The 19,817-nt window shown below is 35.2% G+C and overlaps 3 protein-coding genes across 5 annotated transcripts; 1 reads left to right on the top strand and 2 right to left on the bottom strand.

Moving 5' to 3' along the window:
- Positions 1–3,352: 3,352 nt before the first annotated feature.
- Positions 3,353–7,342, bottom strand: LOC130722124 (G-type lectin S-receptor-like serine/threonine-protein kinase At1g11300). Of its 2 annotated transcripts, none has more exons than XM_057572762.1 (7): positions 5,826–7,318; positions 5,498–5,593; positions 5,125–5,336; positions 4,828–5,035; positions 4,339–4,576; positions 4,103–4,253; positions 3,353–3,866 (listed from the first exon to the last, which is right to left on the bottom strand). In XM_057572762.1, exons 1-7 carry the CDS (start codon positions 7,096–7,098, stop codon positions 3,561–3,563), a joined length of 2,484 nt encoding a protein of 827 aa, XP_057428745.1. In that variant the 5' UTR covers positions 7,099–7,318; the 3' UTR covers positions 3,353–3,560. The 2 variants fall into 2 exon arrangements, with proteins under 2 accessions (XP_057428745.1, XP_057428746.1); XM_057572763.1 differs by having other exon boundaries at positions 3,637–3,823; positions 5,826–7,342.
- Positions 7,343–11,746: 4,404 nt separating this feature from the next.
- Positions 11,747–12,879, top strand: LOC130722132 (calcium-binding protein KRP1-like). Its single transcript, XM_057572772.1, has one exon. The coding sequence runs from the start codon at positions 12,370–12,372 to the stop codon at positions 12,712–12,714; it is 345 nt and encodes a 114-aa protein (XP_057428755.1). The 5' UTR covers positions 11,747–12,369; the 3' UTR covers positions 12,715–12,879.
- A 719-nt stretch (positions 12,880–13,598) lies between these two features.
- On the bottom strand, positions 13,599–17,537 carry LOC130722130 (OVARIAN TUMOR DOMAIN-containing deubiquitinating enzyme 1). Of its 2 annotated transcripts, none has more exons than XM_057572770.1 (9): positions 17,379–17,537; positions 16,988–17,213; positions 16,628–16,693; positions 16,467–16,550; positions 16,218–16,340; positions 15,216–15,268; positions 14,983–15,032; positions 14,800–14,900; positions 13,599–13,945 (listed from the first exon to the last, which is right to left on the bottom strand). In XM_057572770.1, exons 2-9 carry the CDS (start codon positions 17,123–17,125, stop codon positions 13,856–13,858), a joined length of 705 nt encoding a protein of 234 aa, XP_057428753.1. In that variant the 5' UTR covers positions 17,126–17,213; positions 17,379–17,537; the 3' UTR covers positions 13,599–13,855. The 2 variants fall into 2 exon arrangements, with proteins under 2 accessions (XP_057428753.1, XP_057428752.1); XM_057572769.1 differs by lacking the exon at positions 13,599–13,945 and adding an exon at positions 14,196–14,633 and having other exon boundaries at positions 17,379–17,536.
- Positions 17,538–19,817: the final 2,280 nt, after the last annotated feature.

Raw genomic sequence — 19,817 nt, 5'->3', positions numbered from 1 at the left:
ATTAACCTAATTAACCCTAAATCTAATTACACATGGAATTTTAATTAATATTTTTATTACACATCATTTCAGCCCTCTCTTGCTTCAGTGTCAAAGAAAAATCCAGAAAAAAAAATGTAATTAAAAATCCCTGTGTAATTAGATTTAGGGTTAATTAGGTTAATAAGATTTTAATTTTAAATGTTTAATTTTATTTTTTAAATACATGTGTATTTAAAATATATATATAAGCTACGTGGAATAAATGACTCAGCAAAAATTAAGTCACATAAGCTGGAAACACGAGTAGGGACCTATTCTGATTAAAAAAAATTCAGGGATTCGAAATCAGAAAAAAAAAACAATTTAGGGACTTACTTTCGTACTGGAGACAATTTCAGGGACCTCTAGAGTATTTAAGCCTTTTTTTTATAAAATTTATGAATATTGCTTTTTTTATTCTTTCTTCTTTAGCAAAGTCACTTAGAGCATCTCCAATGCAAGGTTCTTAGTTATATTTTTGAGTTAAGAACTAAGAACTGAGTTCTTAACCATTTGAGGTGCTGATATGGAGTTCTTAGTTCTTAAAAATAAGAACTCAGTTCTTATATAAGGAGTTTTACTTTTTGAGTTCTTAGCATAAAAAATTATTTTTTCTCTTTCATCCAAATTTCTTTATTACTTTATGAGTTTTGTTTTATTACTTTATGAAAATAAAAAGTATAAATAATGTGGTTGGTGAGACCAAATGAATAGTGGTAAGAACTAAAAACTAAGAACTCATGGTTGGAGCAAAACTGTTTGAGAGTTGCTTAAGCACATGTGGCAATACAGACCCACATGAATAGTGCTAAGAACTAAGAAATAAGAACTAGCATTGGAGATAAGGTTGGCAATGGGCCCCCCGTGGGTGTGGGTTTGGCCATTCCCACACCCGAACTCGAACTTAACACCTAAACTCAAACTCAAACCCAAACCCAATATGGGTGCAAAAATTAAACCCAAACCATTGGATTTCGGGTTACCCAAACCCAAATCTAAAACCAGATGTGTGCACTGAACCCTCAAAAAACTCAAATACCCGATCCGGAAACAACATGAATATAAGCTGATTAAACCTCATCATCTTTCTCATAGAAAGGAAAAGTTATAGTTCATGAATATAAGTTGATAAACAACATAATTCATGGATTTATAAACATCTCAATTATAAATGTCTAATTAAACTCCATTCTTCAATATTCTTCTAATTAAACTTTCCGGTCGAAGTCTTCAACAAACAACAACAACCACAAATAATATAACAAAAGAACAAAAACAACCACAAATTCGGGTTTGGGTTTGGGTGCGGGTTTAATCAATCCCACACCCAAACCCAAATAAGTTTTAAAATTCGGGTGAAACCCAAACCCAAAAATATCGGGTTTCGCCCATGGGTGGATCTACTTGTAAGTGAGGGGGTTCAATTGAACCCCCTGAACAATTTTTTTTTGCACTTATACCCCTATATAATATATTTTTTGAACCCCCTGAAATTTTTAAATTATAATAGTAGACTAAGTTGTGCACCTATTTGCACTAAAGACTTACTCCTCTCACTCTCTCACACACACTCATCCTCTTTCTCTCGCTACCCTAAGTCCCACCAAACTGACATGTGAGAACTGCAATCAGAATCATCATATGCAAAATAGTTCAATCTCAAATTATGCTTCCTTTGTTCAATTTTTCTGTTTCGAGTTAGTTACTTAATTCTTGAAGACAATCGAATTATTCATTTATCTGATCTTTACTGAATTGGAAACGTTCAATGTGAACAATATATTTTTCTGGTGTTTTCAGTTTAGATTTCTCACCTCAGTTGGTCAATTTAAACTAAGATATTTTGCATGTGCATATATACATAAATATTAATGAATCATACATACATATACATGTGCATATATACATAAATATTTGCAGATACAAAATTTCAAGTGACAGGTACTTTTTCCTCTGTTTTTACTTATTTGGGCTGCTATTTTCGTTAGTAAGTAAAATAATAAGAGAAAGTCGCTTTTATATATTTCTGCAAGTTTTATGTAAGATTTAACTTTATTTAGTTTTCCTTCGATTGAGGGGAGAAAAGAATCGCTACTGTTAGTGTAAATTGTTCAACGATTTCATAATATGAAATCACGTAGAGGACAACTATGACTTGTATAATTTCTGATGTATAAACATATTAAAGTTGTTTTTAATTATATTTTTACCGATGTGTTCATGTGAAAAATTTGAACCCCCTGGCCGGGGGGTCCTGGATCCGCCACTGGTTTCGCCCGAAATTTCGGGTTGGATTCGGGTATGGCCCCGTGGATTTGGGTTTTCTTGTCATCTTGGAGATGCTCTTACAATATGTTTGGTGGGGCCGTGGAGCTGAGTTAAAGAAGAGAGAAGGAGGAGAGCCACAGAGATGGAGAAGAGATAGAAGGGAGACATCCTTATTTGGATGAATGAAGGGAGGGAGAGGTGGAAGGTGAGGAGTTTGAGCCTCATCACCTTTTCGGTGTCTTCCCAAATTGAGAAGAAAGACAATAAAGTTTGTTTTTATTTTATTTTTAGTTCTACGAGATCTTAAACAAAAAGTGTGTTTTGACTTGTAGAAATTTTTTATTTGTTTTTGTTACATTTGAAAAAAAAATTGTATATAGTTAGTGACGGAATGTGGAGTTAGAAGAACCCGTCGCACAATTATTAGCGACGGAAATTTATTCCGTCACAAAATCCTTGTGAACATTAGCAACGGAAAATTGAGACGGAAAATATCCGTCGCAAAGTCATAAGCAACGGAATACTTTTGTGACGGTACCTTCCGTTGCAAAATTATGCACTAGGATATTGTGACGAAATTTTCCGTCGCAAGTAAAGAAAGTTAAAATATAAAAATTTGGTATCCTCACTCAAAGTAGCGATTTATACCGATTTGGCTAAGGGTGCAATCAGACCAGATTGGTTCGATTTAGGGTGTTTAAATGCCCGAAGCAATCAAACATGTTCAGTTCGAGTTGGTTTTGATCTCCTAATTTTTATTTTTAGACCCGAACCAACCCAACCCGATCTCAATTGAATTGGTTTAGTTCGAATGGTCGTTTAGGTTCTTAAAACACAAGTTCCCAAATTAAGCAGTATGATAAGTATAATGCAAGTCCAATTATCTTAAGGCATTTTGTTTTAGATAAGCTCTCATGTTCAAATCATTGCACTCGCTCACCAAGTTGTAGTATTTACAAATTTTAAAACTTAGAAACTTAAAGTCACCTTGAACTAGGCCTAAGCTTACAAACTCAGCGCTTAGAACTTTAGAACACTGACATCACTCAAAACAGACAACTAATAACAAAATGGCTAACACAATCTTTGCATGTGTATAAAAAAATTGTACTTAATATTTTTACACTGCCAAGTAACTTCTAAAAGCTCTCAACTTGTCATTACTAGTATAATATTGATCATGAAATTAAACAAACTTCAAATCTTCTAAATGTATACAAGTTTGACCTCATCCTAGTTCCTTCAAAAAATCTTACTAGATTTCTCCATTTTTATCTTCCTTGGATTTCTGTAACACTGACACTATTGTTTGAAAATGATCCATGATGCTCTTCAGAAGACAATGGTAATATAGTCTCCTTTATGATGAATGCAGGTTGCTTTGGTTGAGGAAGATTTATAATTTCACTGTTGAGCATGGATATTACAACAGCCATAGCAGGCCTGTCTCTTGCACTTTCTTGAACACACAGAAGTCCAATGTGCACACACCTCAAAATATCCTTCTCATGATCAGAACCATGCATCCCTTCATCTAATAAAGGTACAAAATTGTTGTCATTCCATAGCTTCCATGCCTAAAATAAAATAGAAGACATAATCATTAACAGTTGGATCAATACTAAGGACCGAAATCCGCTGTCCCCATTTGGTGTTCACTTTCCTATCACACCAAATTGTCATACTCATGCTTAGATGACACAATTTTATTGGTGGGACAGAGAAGTAAACGCCAAATGAAGACTGAGAATCTTCATCCTAGTACTAATTGGGTTCCTCTGATTGAGCAAGGTGATGAATATAAGAAACTTACAAATCCTAAAAGGCTCACAGATTCCTCATTTTTATTAAAGCTAGAGTTCCTTTTTCCACTAACGATCTCCAAAAGCAAAACTCCAAAACTAAAGACATCTGATTTCTCTGAAAACAATCCTTGCATTGCGTATTCTGGGGACATATAACCACTGTGACAAAATGTTAGATAGTGTATTATGCAAGATATTTGTAAACTACATTAATAACCTTGGCCAAAGGCAGAGGGATACTTACTATGTGCCAACAACCCTTTTAGTATTAGCATGATCTTCATGTCCTCCAAATATTCTGGCCAAACCAAAGTCTGATATTTTTGGATTCAGCTCCTCATCCAGCAAGATATTACTTGCTTTCAAATCTCTATGGATGATCCTTAGCCTAGAATCTCTATGAAGATAAAGCAAACCTCGAGCTATTCCTTCTATTATGTTAAAGCGTTTTCTCCAATTTAAGAATTTATTCTCAGGAGGATCTGTAAAATGGAAGAGGAGGCAACCTCACAAATCACAAAATTTTTATTTAACAACTATGTATGCATCATGTATGTTTGTGTGTGTTAAAGACTAAGTTTTCCCAAAATTGGTCATTTTCCCTTCTTATGCAGAACAGGAAAACTCAGATAAGACACAATAAAAAACATTATTTATGTGCATGATAAGATTGTTGTTGAAATTTTGAAACAGATATAACATAGGTACATAACAAGGCATCAAAAGGACTAACCAAAGATAAATGAGTCCAAGCTTGTATTTGGCATGAATTCATAAATAAGCATCTTTTCATATTCTCTACAGCAGCCAAGAAGCCTTACAAGATTGCGGTGTTGAAGCTTAGAAATCAGCGTGACCTCATTCGTGAATTCTACTAACCCTTGTCCAGAAACACTGGAAAGTTTTTTAACTGCTATCTCTTTGCCATCTTTCAGCTTCCCCTATAATATTCTTACATCAAGATTCTGGAATTTAAAAAATTGGCTTTACATATGAACATGATTCACATTGCAGGACTTAATTTACCTACCTTGTAAACTGGACCAAAACCTCCCTGACCAAGTTTGTTGGAGAAGTGGAAGTTGTTTGTGGCAATTACAAGTGTTTCGGTATCAAACAACAACGAATCCTGCAGTTCAACTTGTGACCGATCTCCAACTCCAGTTAGACTGCCACTTATATTTTCTGCAGATGCTTCTCCTCGGTTGAATGGTAATAACCCTTTTCTCTTTCTTTTTCTAGCTGATTCATTAAAATGTAGTTAACTTAGCAGGATTTGTAGACATGGAAATATCTTAAACATGGGTAATAAATTTGAAAAATTATAATTTATCAACATAAAAGAGAACACAAACATGTGCAAATCAAAATTAAAAATATGATTTCACAACAATAATATGTACCAAAGTTTTTCCATAAGAAATATGCACTGATGACAAGTATGACCAATCCTGCTATCACTGAAATTGTAATGATGGCCTTGTTGGTTCTCCCTCTATCTGTATTTAGGAAGTTGTAAAAAGAAAGGAAAATTGCAAGTGTTAGTGCATGTTTGGAAATCAGTCTACAATTGAATCTAAAGTCAGAATCAATTATGTCAAGAAGTTTCTATAGCTTCTGAATGTTAGAATTGATTATGATGAAAGAGAAACTGGTCCAAACATGTTATTAGGCCCAACCCTAGTGTTCGGACGAAGTTAAGAATCTAGGAGAGGACAACGATCAACATACCAAGTTCTGAGCTTGCTACGCGAATGCCAAGATCGATGCCTTCACTTGAAAACTTTTGTGTGTCAATTATATTGCCACTCCAAGTCATGCATCCCATCTGAGAATCGTATGAATATGCAACACAAGTGCAATTCGCCAAACACTGACTCCTGCACATTTCTTTTGAACTATCCAAAGACCGCTCTGCAAAGTCTGGAACTTTAACATTTTGCAGATTCAGAAATCCATCTGCTTCACTCCCATTTTGATTTGGATTTCCACACTGAAGAGATTTCCTTCTAACACATCCATTAGTCCAGTTTTGTCTATTCCATTCCTCTCTATTACTTGGTTCAAACCCTTCCAAGCAGTTGCATATTGGTGATCTCTCTGAATAACAGATACCAAAAGCCCCACATTTACCATAAACATCACACTCAGATACTTGAGCTTCCCACTCCACTTGCCATTCCTTCTCCTCATAATCCCATATCTTCTGTTGTAACTTTCCCTCCCAGTTCAAGGCAAAAAGTGTCGAAAGAGATTTATTTACATAAACATAACTGACATAAAAAGTGCCATCTTCCAGAACATTTAAACTGAAACCATTAAGATAATAAGATAGCATGTCAGGTATACCGGTGAAGACTATACCATTCCAAGGACCACTGCGCCAGTACGGGTGAGTTTCTTCATTCCTAATGAAAATTTCTGGAAAAGTTTCTCGTTCAATGGTTGTAGTGAAGTTCCCGCGGGATGGATCTGAAGGGCTTTTCCATGCTGTGATTTCAACTTTCTCACCTGTTCTTTCATTGTTGCTCAGTCTCATGTTTGGCATCAAAGTGTCTGTAGGATGCTGAAAACTCTCCCACACCTTGTTTCCTTTACTGTCCAGGAGATCAAGTTTCCCAGAATCTGAAAGTTTGGAACTTGAGTTGGTAGAAATGCTTGATACATTGGAAGACCACATCACATGTTTTTGTCCATTCAAAACCACAAGGTTTCCATCATTGGATATTGTGAAACTCCCAGAAGAGTCCTTGAGTGGTTGGTCTCTGTTAGCTACCCATATCACTGTGGATTTGGACATGTACCAAATTCCTACATAGCGATTAGCAGAATTTTCAGGGCTGTAAAATCCTAAGGTGAAAGCACCATCATTGGAGGTTATAGTTTCAGGGTCCTTTATGTAGTGAGAGGAATTGATGGTGTCTATGGCAGTGCTAAAATTTAGATATTGGAAACAAAATATAATCAAAGTTGAGAACAAACTTATGTAATTGATGAAGGCCATTGTTGCTGCTGAGATGAGAACCTGTTACATAAATTTATTATAGATGAAAAGTTTTCTAATCTTTTTGAAGGAAAATTTCTTCTAGTTTGAGAATTCTTGACTTTTCAATGCCTTGGAAAAGTCTATGGCTGATGTTGAAAATTTTGGGTTATCATGAATAGCTAGTTCATGAGATTCCCTTTCTTTAATGTCTCAGCTGTAACTTTGGAGCTAGTAATTCTGAATACTTTCTTTGTTCAATACTAAGATGCAAATTTGTCAAACCATGCTTATCATACTATTCATCTTGAATTTCTACATTTTTTATTGAGTAATGAAATCATGCTAATAAAAATCAAATTGAAGTCAACTAGACAAGAAACAGACAGGAGCTTCTTTCTCTTCACCTTCGTTTAATTGAAGAATTGAGGTTTCTAAACAACCAAACTTTGAATTTGTATTCTTCATTCTCATTTTCCTATGCATTTTACCATAAGATACATATGCCACCCTCAATATCTGTTTTTTTCCCTTTACATTTAGTGATACACGTACCATGATTTTATATATAGTTATTGGAATTTTGTTAAGGAGGCACTGGCACAAGTTTGTCAATGCCTAGGCATTTAAGCCTTTGAGAATTTTTTGGGATGAAGATTCAATTCAATTGGTGAAGGGCCACATCTAGAAGTTTGAACATTTGTGCACTGTTTTGTTTTGTTTAAAACCTATGAATAATTCTATTTTTTATTCTTCCTTCTGTAGCAAGGTCACTTACAGTATGATTGGTGTAGCTGAGTTAAAGAAGAGACAAGGAAGAGGGCGAAAGATGGAGAAGAGGTAGAAGGGAGACATCCTTATTTGGTTGAATGAGGGAGGGAGAGGTGGAAGGTGAGGAGTTTAGCCTCATCACCTTTTCATTGTATTCCCAAATTGAGACATCCTTGTTTTTATTTTAGGCTTAAAAGCACATTTGGTCCCCCACGAATGCGAATTGTGCAAAATAAGTCCCTAAACTTTAAAAATAACATTCTTAGTCCCCGACATTACCCTCTGTTTGCAATTTTAGTTTTCCGTCTATAAACTAACAGAATCTGTTAAAAAATTGATTAAAAAATAAAAGAAAAAAAATAAAAAACATGATGAATGTTCATCTTCTTCATCATAAACCCAGAAAAACCCAAATATCAATTTCCATCATCACGTTCATTATCTACATCCCAATTTCCATCACAAATTCATAATAAAAAACTCATAGACATATGAATGAAGATTCACCATCACGTTCATCATATTTGTCTCCAAAACATCATCATCTATATTCTATAAGAGCAAGTCAATAAATACAAAAACATATAGCCCAAGGCTGGAAATTCTACCGTGAACGAATTTTTTTTTTTTTTGAACACAAATTTATGGGTCCCTTGAACCATCTTCCTTCAATCTCGTTCTGGGTACTTCAATCTCTCTTCCTTTGACCCAGAAACAACATCTAACAAACCCCAATCCAAATCGCGACGTTCTAGGTAACTTCGACCCCTCTTCTCCTTCGATCTCGTTCTGGGTACCTTTGAACCCTCTTCCTAAGACCCAGAAACACCATTGAACAAACACCAATCCAGATTGCAAAGTTTTGGGTACCTTTGAACCCTCTCCCTTGGACCTAGAAACACCATCAAACAAACCCCAATTCAAAAAGGAGTGGAAGAGAAAGATTCACAAAAAATTGGGGAAGAAGGAGAAGAAAAAATTGGAGTGGGGTTCTCTCTGTTGTACAATGCGTGAAGTAGTTCACATGGAGCGGTGGATGGGGGCCTCTCCAAAAATGAAAAAAAAAATATCAGAAAGAAATGCCCGATTGATCTTTAAAACGGATTTGGGAGGAAGGGAAAATGTTGAATTTGGATCTGGAAGAAAGGGGAAAGGTCGAAATCTGAATCTGCAAGGATTGGTGGTTATTTTCATATTGGTTTCATAGAAAGAAAGATGGGGCTGGACATTTTTTGTTGTTGGCTGCAGATTAAATGTTAGGAGTTTTAGATGCATTGATGAATGTAAGGTTTTAGGTTTATTCTGGGTTTGGGATGAAGAAGATGAAGAAAAGGGGCACGTGCAAGGCACATGCGTGCCCTCTCTCCTACTAACCTTCTTCTTTCTCCTCCAAGTCATTTAAAAAAATCCACATAAGAAAAAACCGTCCAAAATCTAACAGAAGGACTAAATGTGGTAATAGGAGAAAACGTGGGGGACTGAGAATGCTAAATAAATAGTTTAGGGACTCATTTTGCACAACTCGCATTTGTGGGGGACCAAATGTGCTTTTAAGCCTTTATTTTACTTTTCAGTTTATCCTTAGTCCTACAAGGGGTTTTGCCTAGCGTGGGTCAGTTCCACGGTGGTTCAGTTCAATTTTTCACCGTTAGATTTAATGTTTTTATTTGAACGGTCCAGATCAGTTAATAATAATAAAAATTCATTAATTAAATATATTTAACTTTACTAAAATACCCTTCCACTTCCCATACTTGCTTCAACCTCACTACAGTCCTTGAACCACTATACTTCCACCGTGAATCTCCCTCAGCCTACCAGCACCACCACCATGGATCCACCATTTTTTTAGGTAAGCAAAATTGTATTGAGGAGGTACTAAGGATACCTCAACCCATGGTAAGTACAGTGAAGGAAAAACAGAAAAAACAGGGAGAATATACAAACTTCCCAGAAAACCACCACACTAAGAAAACAGAGGAAATAATTGAGCCACAAACTAACATAAGTCCAGTACCTATTTTTCTACTTGGCAACCCCCAAAAACCAAAGAGTGTATCTCAGCAACATCACAAAACGAAGCTACAGTAGGCATAAAGACCACTAACACTCCTTGCATACTTTAATTTCCTAGCTGCAAGTTTCTCTGACAGACCTTCAGTTCTGCATTATTCAGTTTGTGAATTCTGGCCATAAACTCAATTGCATTCCAAACTGTACAAGCAAGACCACTGCATAAAAAAACCTTTCAATTTCCATGAGATCAACACTTCAGGCATCATATAAAATAAATTAACAGCTCGTAGGCTTCCCAAGCAATACCGTGGGTTGGTAATCCACTCATAAAATGAAAAATTGAAGCTCTTACACTTAGCCCTCATCCAACTACCATGGATCCACCATAATTCTCACCCAGATCCAAAATCGCATTGACAAAACCCAGATACGAAATTGCAAGGGTTCAAGAGCAAAACCCAGATCCAAAATTGTCTCTAGGCGATTGGGATTCGGGTCGGGGCAATGAACCTGCGAGGTTAGGGAAGTTGAGCATGGCAGAGCGAGAGCAGCGACGCCGTGAGCATGCGCCGCCATCTCCGGGGTGGCGAATGTGCCGAGCCAGATCCGATTCTTCTTGCGGGGCTCGCGGATTTTGGATACCCATTTGCCCCATGCCCGCATTCGAACCCCTCTGTAACCCGGGTGCTTCCCGTTGCTTTCTCTGGGTAGTTTGGGGTGGTTTTGCGGCGGTGGGAGGAGCAGCATGGTTGTTGAAGATTGGTTGTTTTATGAAGAACATGGAGAGAAAGGGGCGGTGGTAACAAATGAAAAAAAGATGAAGAAGAAAGAATTTAGGTGAAGGATAAACATGGAAAATATTTAAGAATGAAGGTTAGTTTTGTCTTATCATACAAATAGTAAAAGTGTACCACCGTGGGTCAGTTTCAAAACCACCCACGGTAGGCGCAGCCCCTACAAGGTCTTAAACTGTCAAAAAAGTGTGTTTTGACTTGCAGATTTTTTTATTTTTCTGTTACATTCAGATAAAAAAAAATTATTTAATATATATTTAGTGACGGAATGTGGAGGAGAAGTACTCCGTCGCAAAATATTTAGCGACAGAAATTCATTTGCGACAGAAGTCTGTTCCGTCACAAAAGCCTTGTGAATTTCAGAAACTGAATTAGCGACGGCTATTTGATAGGGAAATTTCCGTCGCAAAGTAAAGAGCAGTGACGGAATTTTCTGGCGCATTAAAGAAAGTAAAAAATTTAAAATTGGTAAAACTGCGATTTAAAAAAAAAATAAAATTGGTATCGCAACTGGGTAAATATGTTATAAAAAGTATACTATAAATGTAAAAAAAAAAACTTCTATAACAGTTTTATTTGTAGGCCCAAGTGCCATCACATGAAATCCGTACACAGGGCAGACATTTTGTCAGACTGTGTTTCATAGAAGCCACATTACTGCAGAAATCCAAAGCATTTGTGACAGAAATTGTGCAAACAGTGAGCTAAATCCAAACTATAGAAAACTACATGAAATTTCTATTTTGTAACCCCTTTATTGCTTTTCTTTATAACATCCAGAAAGACAGAACATTTCGGCACCTTCCAAAAAGCCATGAAAAGATGACCAGAAAGAAACCAACAAAGCCAATGGCCATGTCCCCTTTCCCAGTTCATGGAGCATTAATCCATCAAGGCATTAGCTTTTGTTACCATTTACCAATTGAAGACACTATAATTATAAACCTTTAGTCTGTTTTTTACAACAAACCTACGTAGTCTAAGACAAAAGTATGTCATACTTTTCAATGTTTCAATTGAATAAATCCTCTAGCATTCAAGTAATTATATATTGGCTAAAATTTACATGATCCATACTTTTGTACATCACTTGAATCCAAATTGAAAATATTGAAGAAAGGAACTTGGCTCTCCATTTAATTATATATGTGGGTCAACTCTTTGGATTGTATAGCTACATCACAGCATCTTCGTTTTTGATTCTTGCTTTGGTTGTTTGTAACTTTCGTGTTGGGATTTGCCAGTAAAGCGTAAACTGGCTGTGTCCAAAACTGAGGAAAGTACCAAAATTTTATATATGACAGAAAGCAAAATGCTAACCCCATGAGTCATTATAACCATTTTGTACATTCACTAGTCACGCCTCACACTCACTATAGAGGTTCCCACGCACCTTCCAGGAAAGAGTAACAAGAAAACGGCTTCCAATTCTTGCAAGCAAAATTAGTGCTTAGCAACAACTTCCCCCTCTATTGCTCTATTTTTTAATACTGTACCATACTTGTCAACTTCTTATCAACACCTATCATTACTCTTTCCTTAAACACTTTCTGTGTCTTTTTCATTCTTCATCTTACCATATAAATGCACATAGTCACATAGATAACTTCCCTACAAGAGAAGATTTTCCCCAACATTGTTCCCACTATAGAACACAAATTAGGCCTTTTCTCCTGTTTCTAATTCTTTCTTTCTTTATTAAGAGATTCAGATGGCATCGAAGAAGAGCCCGATTGTTTTCGAGGACTACTTCCCGGCGATGATGGAGAAACTGGGTACTGAGGGGTTTATGAAGGAGCTGACAAATGGGTTTCAGTTGTTGATGGACACGGAGAAGAAAGTGATCACATTTGAGAGCTTGAAGAGGAACTCTGCATTGCTCGGGTTAGAAGGGATGAGCGACGAGGAGATCATGTGCATGCTGAGAGAAGGGGACATAGATGGAGATGGCGCTCTGGATGAGATGGAGTTCTGCACACTCATGTTCAGGTTGAGTCCTGCTTTGATGAACAATTCTAAGGAACTTTTGGAGGAAGCAATTTTTAGTGACCTTTAGGCTGTTAAACTCATCTCTTTAACCCTTTGAATGCCCTCATTTTCTCTCTTACCATCTCATCTCCATGACTTGTAGTTCTATATGGTGCTTCCTTTTTTTTCTGGATTTAGTTTGTTGAAATGTTATTCAACAATGCCACTTATTATTGCCCTTATTATTTTTATCGATTTGGTTGTTTCCTGTGTACTGGTGAGTAGGCAATGCTAATAGGCATCATATCATAAAAAATTAAAATTAAAGCGTGGAAACAGCATAGAAGGTATACATCGTGCCGACCTTTAACATAGTCATAAGGATTTCTAATTAGATTTTAGAACTTTCCCAAGTCTTCTAGGCACTTTCCAATCAATTATAACATAAAATTACTAAATTAATGAATTCTATCTAGGAGAAAATTGAGAAGAAAAAGTTGTCTAGGCTCCTTGCTAGGAAAGTAGCTAAAAAACAAAGGAAGTCAGCAAATGGAATAACCAATACTGAGATTCGTCTTCACTATCAAACCATTATTTTTTGGGTGCACAGTTTATCTACCACAAGTACTATATTCAATACTAAACATGAAAGAATAAAACTGCAATAATGCACTTATATAAATTAAAGACTCATTTAGCTTATAATGTAATTCTGAAATATATTTCTTTAAGGATTTATCAATTATTATTCTAAATTGCAACCAAATGCACCCTGCTAAATCAGGTGTTAAAATGATGCACAGTTTGATAGACATTGTAAATCTCATAACTTCTCTTTGAAAGACTTGGAGCCCATAGATGACTATTGAGTGCAGCGAGAAAAACCCTTTACAAATACAGAAAATGTTAGGACTGAACAATAATGATGCACTTCATTATTTAACCTTGGATTTACTAGTTGATATAAACTAATTTACACAAATATAAATGACCTGCAATTCTAGGCCTTGATTATAGTGGAAAATATAGTTACAAATGAATTTACTATAACAAGATCTGTACCTAAAAACTTCTGTACAGATAAATTTATTACGTTTTACTGCCAATATTCTAAATAACCTAGGTTTCATCATTGCGTGGATGAAAATTCCATACCTTGGTTGAAGTCGAAAGTACATGAGCTAGCCAAAAATAATAATGAATTTTGGATAGGCTGAGCGAACGAATTTTCAGGTCCCTTTGAGAACTTTTGTTTGCCATAACACATAAGAAACCCAACCACCAATCCAATCCCATTGCCCATTATCACATTCACATCCCTGCCAAAACCCAAAAGTACTAAAGATATATGGTCCACACACAGCCAGATGATCCATAAAAACTACATGGATTGATGGAAAAAATGATTATAGGTGCGGAACGGTAACATTCAGGATGAGATAATGCATCTGCATCGTTACTGCAGGAGCCACCAAGAGCCATGCCATCACACTAATTACTAACTACCAATGCACATAGATACTTGGAAGAATGAAAGCAAGGTAAGCCAACTATAATGGAATGGGAAAATAGCAATCAAGGTGAGTTTTGATTATTAATGTGTTAATCTTGATGTACTTTGTTGATCAATCTCTTCAAAATAGGTAACACGTTTTAGACAATTGACCATTCAACATTAACAAGATACAAAGTACAGATCATATAAAAAGCAACAAGTAACGGAGCTTCCCAAGAGGTCATCACTCATCACTTTGGGTAGAGGATATCATAGTGACCAGGGCGATATAGTAACGTGATGAAAGGAGTATTCTTTTCAGAGCTACTAGCATTTGGGAGATCACCAGCAACTGGCATGAAATCATGATGATTAACACTGACACCACCAGTATCACATGAGCTGCGGTCAAGGTACACAACACGAATTGGAACGCCCAATGCGTCTGAAAGGGCAGTAATGTGCACATGATCGCTCTCTTCACCCATTGGTTCAACAGATGATTTGCAAAACTAAAAACACAGAGACATGGGGGATAATATATTAAAATCAGAAGACTTAGACCATGGACAGTTTTTCAACAATAGAAGTGATGGTTGTCTTCTTTATATTTTATCAGATACTAGATATACTAACAACTTTTGGAGGGACAGAAAAAATTCTTAGCACTGAACAAACCTGCTCAACTGTCGTGTTAGTTAAGCCCAGTATGAAAGGTTCAAAAAATTCTGAGCGCTTCTGTATTTCAGCAGAGGTAACAAATCTGAAGAACATAACAACTACCAAAGCAAAATTGTCAAGGCATATAAAAAAGATGAGATCAAGGCATTTGAAAATTGGGACAGGTTTTAAGTCACTCACCATAATCAGATATTGACTGATCTCGGCTTCTAAGAACAAGCTCTTCATGACTGTGATCATAAAACATATATATATTAAGTTCATACATAGAGAGTCGCAATGCAGAAAGAATAAGAATAAGAAAATTAGTGTCAGATAAAAAATTAATGGTGATAATGAATATCCTGAGAGCATATCATATGCCCACATCAAGATTGTCAATGTAAATTCATGGTGAAGGAACAAGTTAACACCTTATGGAAGTCTCTTTCCCTTGAATAACACTTTCCAGCTGCTCAATGAATAACTGAAAATATTTTACAGTGAGATAATAAAAGGTAAATTTATATCCTTAGAAGAGGAAAACAATTGCACGTATAAGCTTTTAAACCTCTAAAAGCACCTCTACAGATTAAAAAATTGAAACATTTTTTGGGGGTTCCCAGATGTCCAGTCAAAGCATTTTCAAATAAATGTACAATATATTTCTGGATTTGCCAATCTATTCACCAAGGCAAACAGAAGACGTATATCCCATAGAATTTTCCAAATTCTTTCCTTCAATAGAAAACTTTCTTAAGATTGAATGCAGCCTATATTTGTTCTATTGTATGGTTTACAAACTTTTTTAACAATCATAAGCTTTTATAATTTTATTGGATAAGTTACTAAAAAATGTTATGAATAACTTCTTCCATGACCAAAAACACACCAGACCATAGGTCTAATTAGCCATTTCCAATTGAAAGCACCTTGCCAGCTCCATAAATGAACTTTATGGGGCCTGGAATTTTCAGTTTAAGATTTCATAGGATCTCAGGTTCAAAGTTAACATCCTCTATTACCATTTTGAAAGGAAGGAAGAGTTGGAGAGTAAGTATCATAACATTGAAAACAAACGAGCCATCACATGGTAATTAGCACATATATTTCATTTCTTCAAATTTTGGGGAAAATTTGAATAAAAAATAAAATCCATCCCTATTCCCTATATCAATAAATTTTTGTCACCTGATATTCACATCACTAAAGAAACTGTTCACAAATTAAAACTGGATATATGGAATATCTAGTCCGGCATTTCCCATACGTTAGCAGAGATTATTCAGTACACCACCCAGTGCAATACACCTATTTTTGGAGCATTTTTGTTTAGTGGGTATGCATTTCTTGCTAGTATATCTTAAGATATTTACGAAATAAGAAGCAGAAATATATGTACAAAAACCCAGAGACAAATGCAATTGATAAGTTACCGAAAAAAAATCTTCAAAAGTTAACTCTGTGTAACCCAAGGTCTGCAGTGCTGTTCTACTTTTTTCAACATTGGCTTGGATACGATCAATTTCAGCTTGGTCTTGAGATACCAGAACATGCTCCTTAAAAAAGAAAATTTATAAATTGATCAAATTATCAGAGTATTTGATTCTATAATCCATAGACCCCAAGAATAACCATCTGATGTTAAACTAGATGCTTCTAAGCTAAGATACAATAAAACATACAAGGTACGAAAACATGAAGCCGCGAAAGAAGCAGTTTCCATCTCCGCGAGTTCGCCGAATGGCAGCATATTGCTGATCAAGCACCTGCATTAAGAAGAAATAAGAGAATGATTCAAGAACATGATAAGATGCAGGAAATAGATATAAAAGGTTGAGCAAACCTTGATTTTCTCGAGCAAAATAGCACTGCCTGATTGATATTCAGCAGCCAAGCTAGATAACGGCTCCTGCGAATTTTCCACATGAAATCTTTGAATTTTACTCATTATCAAATATCATATAATGCAACCAGAATGCAATAACTTGTATCTATTTCCTTAAATATATCAAATTCATAGCTTTTTAATTGTTATTAGCACTATATAGTCCAGGCTTGTTAATAGCGCGCTATAGCGTAGCACTCTGAGGGTTCACCGCTATAGCGCGTTTTTTGGGCTTGCCGCTACAATACGCTATCCGCCATTAACAACCCTACTATATACACAGTTAAACAATTACACTCAGAAGTTTCAATTTCTTGCCTTGTCACCAACAAATGGAACTTTGTTGGCTTGATCAGCTTGAATTGAATGTTGCTGCTGCATTATATCATCGTCTCCAAAATTGTTCCACTCAGACCCTATTTCACCATCTTCAGAGACTGCTTCTTTATTCTGCATCTTCTTCTTCTTCCTCTTACAGCAGCAGCAATTCACAAATTTTCCACTACTTTTACAGCAGCAATTCAATCAAGCAATAACGATAACCCTATCAAAATTAGCATCCATTCATACAAAATTATAAGATTGCGTTGAAATTACAACATAAAAGAATAAAGAGATGAGAGAATATTAATTATTAGGTTATGAAACTGCAATTTGCGAATGAAGAAATTAAAATTGAGAAAGAAAGGGAAGGAATCAAAAACAACACCTTTCGCAGAAGCGAGAGCGAGTGTGAAATTGAAATTGAAATTGAAATGCGAGAGTGAGAGTGAGAGTGAACTCAAATCCCTAAATTCGCAAAAGATGTAATCAACCCCAAATTAACTCAAGGATTAATTTCATTTCTATTTCTATTTCTTTTCGGAAATTAATATTTTTTATGCAAAATGAAGAAGATGAAAAGGTAAAATAACAAAGAAAAAACTCAAAAAAGCCTTTCAGAAAAAGAAAAGAAAAAAATTAAGAAAATTTGCATGTTATTTTTCCTTCTATCTCATTTCCACTACTTTCATTTTGTTTTTCATTTTCATAAATCTCTATTCTCTAAGGATTAATATGTTAATCCACAATGTACACAAAGCAATTTTTTTACTATATTAATCGTATAAAATGTTAAATAAATAATTTTTACTATAATAAATTAAAAGAGTATATCTACAAATAATTAATTGAATCATTAATTATATTAAAATAATACATTTTAAACAATATGATTACTGTAACATATATATTACTTTATCAATACTTAAAAATGAATTTTATTTAAATAAAAAATTTAGTAGTCAAATTTTGATTTATTTTAAAAGTTCATTTTATAAAAATAAATATTGTGATTTAATGTATATATTGAAGATAAAACCATGCTTTTTAATTTAGAAAAAAAAACTCTTTTTTCAATGAAGCTTAGAACAGTGAAACTCGGGATGGATGGGTAGCTTATAGGGGTGTACAAGACCCGGCCCTACCCGCCAACCCGTCCCGACCCAAGCCTTTTGGGCCGGGTTCAACCCGGCCCGATCATTAAAAGATGTCGGGTTAGGGTTGATCATTGAGTTATCTGGCTTCGGGTCGGGTCGGGTTCGGGTTGACATTCGGGCCACCCGACTCGTCCCACATATATATTTTATAAAATTTTAATTTGTTATAATGGTCAAAATGTGATAGATGGTGCTCAAGTTTATCTTACCATGTGGATGATATGAAAATGTTTAACATTTATCTTACTAATTAAATAAACGTTGGTTAAAAGATGAACACTTTCATGCTTTAACAAGAGAAAATCATGTAATTCACATGTGAGACAAGTGAAGAGAGATCAAACAAAATGAGTGACACGTGCATATAGATCAAATAAAATGTAAACCTCTCAAGTGCAATAGATTATGACATAGATTATGCAAGAATTGGATCATTTCAAGCTCTTTGTTCTAAAAAATAGTTCTAACTTGTAACCCTTTTAGTATGTTATTGTCTTTAAATTTTATAATTAGTATTAAATAGTCTTAGATTTATTGTCCCTCGGGTCAACCCGGTCCCGTCCTACATAGACCCGTCATAAATTGGACCCGCATATTGTCGGGTTTCTTCGGGTCTAGGGGCGGGTTAGGGTCTAAGAATTGGCCCGATCAATATTTAGGGCCGGGTTAGGGTTAACCAAAACCCGTCCCAACCCGTCCCTTGTACACCCCTAGTAGCTTACATGGTTGATCAGTATTCAAACCTTGAAGATAAATAATTTATACTAATTTACTAACAACTAATATTTATCTATAAAAAAAACAACCATAAAATTCATATTAGTAGGACTAAAATCGGAAGCAGCAATTTTGCAGTGCACTACTGGACAAGCAATTTAAGACAAAGCATGAATCAGCTTGACTTTTCAAGCATTAGTGATTAGTATATCTTTCCTTTATAAACAACCGCTTGGTTTTGCAATCCATTCGACTCATGGCAAGAAAAAAAAAACTCTTGATAGGTCGTTTTTTATTTTTTACTAACTGAACAAAGTGAAGCCCACGTTGCCTCTTCTTTGCACAATTCTAGCTTTTGTGAATGAAAAGTGGTGGAACTCATTGGATTAAACGAGCTAAATTTCTCACTCCACCAAACCCCACACTTTTTCCTTCTAGATTTAAGGTCCCAAAATTTCAAAATTTAAATCTTAAAATATTAAGAGTGTCTATAGTTGTTAGTAATCACTATCTGAATAGCGATGTTCTTACCTGACGTTTGGTACAAGGTTAAAAAATATATTTTCAGGAATGTGGATGTATGAAATCATATTCTCATGTTTATGATAAGGTTGGAAATTGAATGTCCGGACATAAAATATTCCCACAAATAACTTCCATAATTCTGATCATTTGATTCTCATAAAATGAGTTGAGAATTTTGCATTCTCATAAAAAAGTTAATCTAACATTCTACGACTCACAAATTTCATCATATTTTTTTTTCATTTTAAATTTTTGAATTAAATAAAATTTAAATATATTTCCGAGAATTGTAAATCTAAACCAAACACACTTATAAATTTTACCAAAAAATGATATTCTCAATCATCAAATTCTCGAAAAATATTTTTCTTAGGAATGTGGTTCTCAACCTACTAAGAAACAAACATCTATTACACACCGGTCAACTA

This window comes from Lotus japonicus, chromosome 6 (assembly GCF_012489685.1).
Source record: "Lotus japonicus ecotype B-129 chromosome 6, LjGifu_v1.2".
NCBI classification, from domain to species: Eukaryota; Viridiplantae; Streptophyta; class Magnoliopsida; order Fabales; family Fabaceae; genus Lotus; species Lotus japonicus.
Note: the sequence above shows the minus strand (reverse complement) of the source record. Positions and strands in the feature narration are given on the sequence as shown.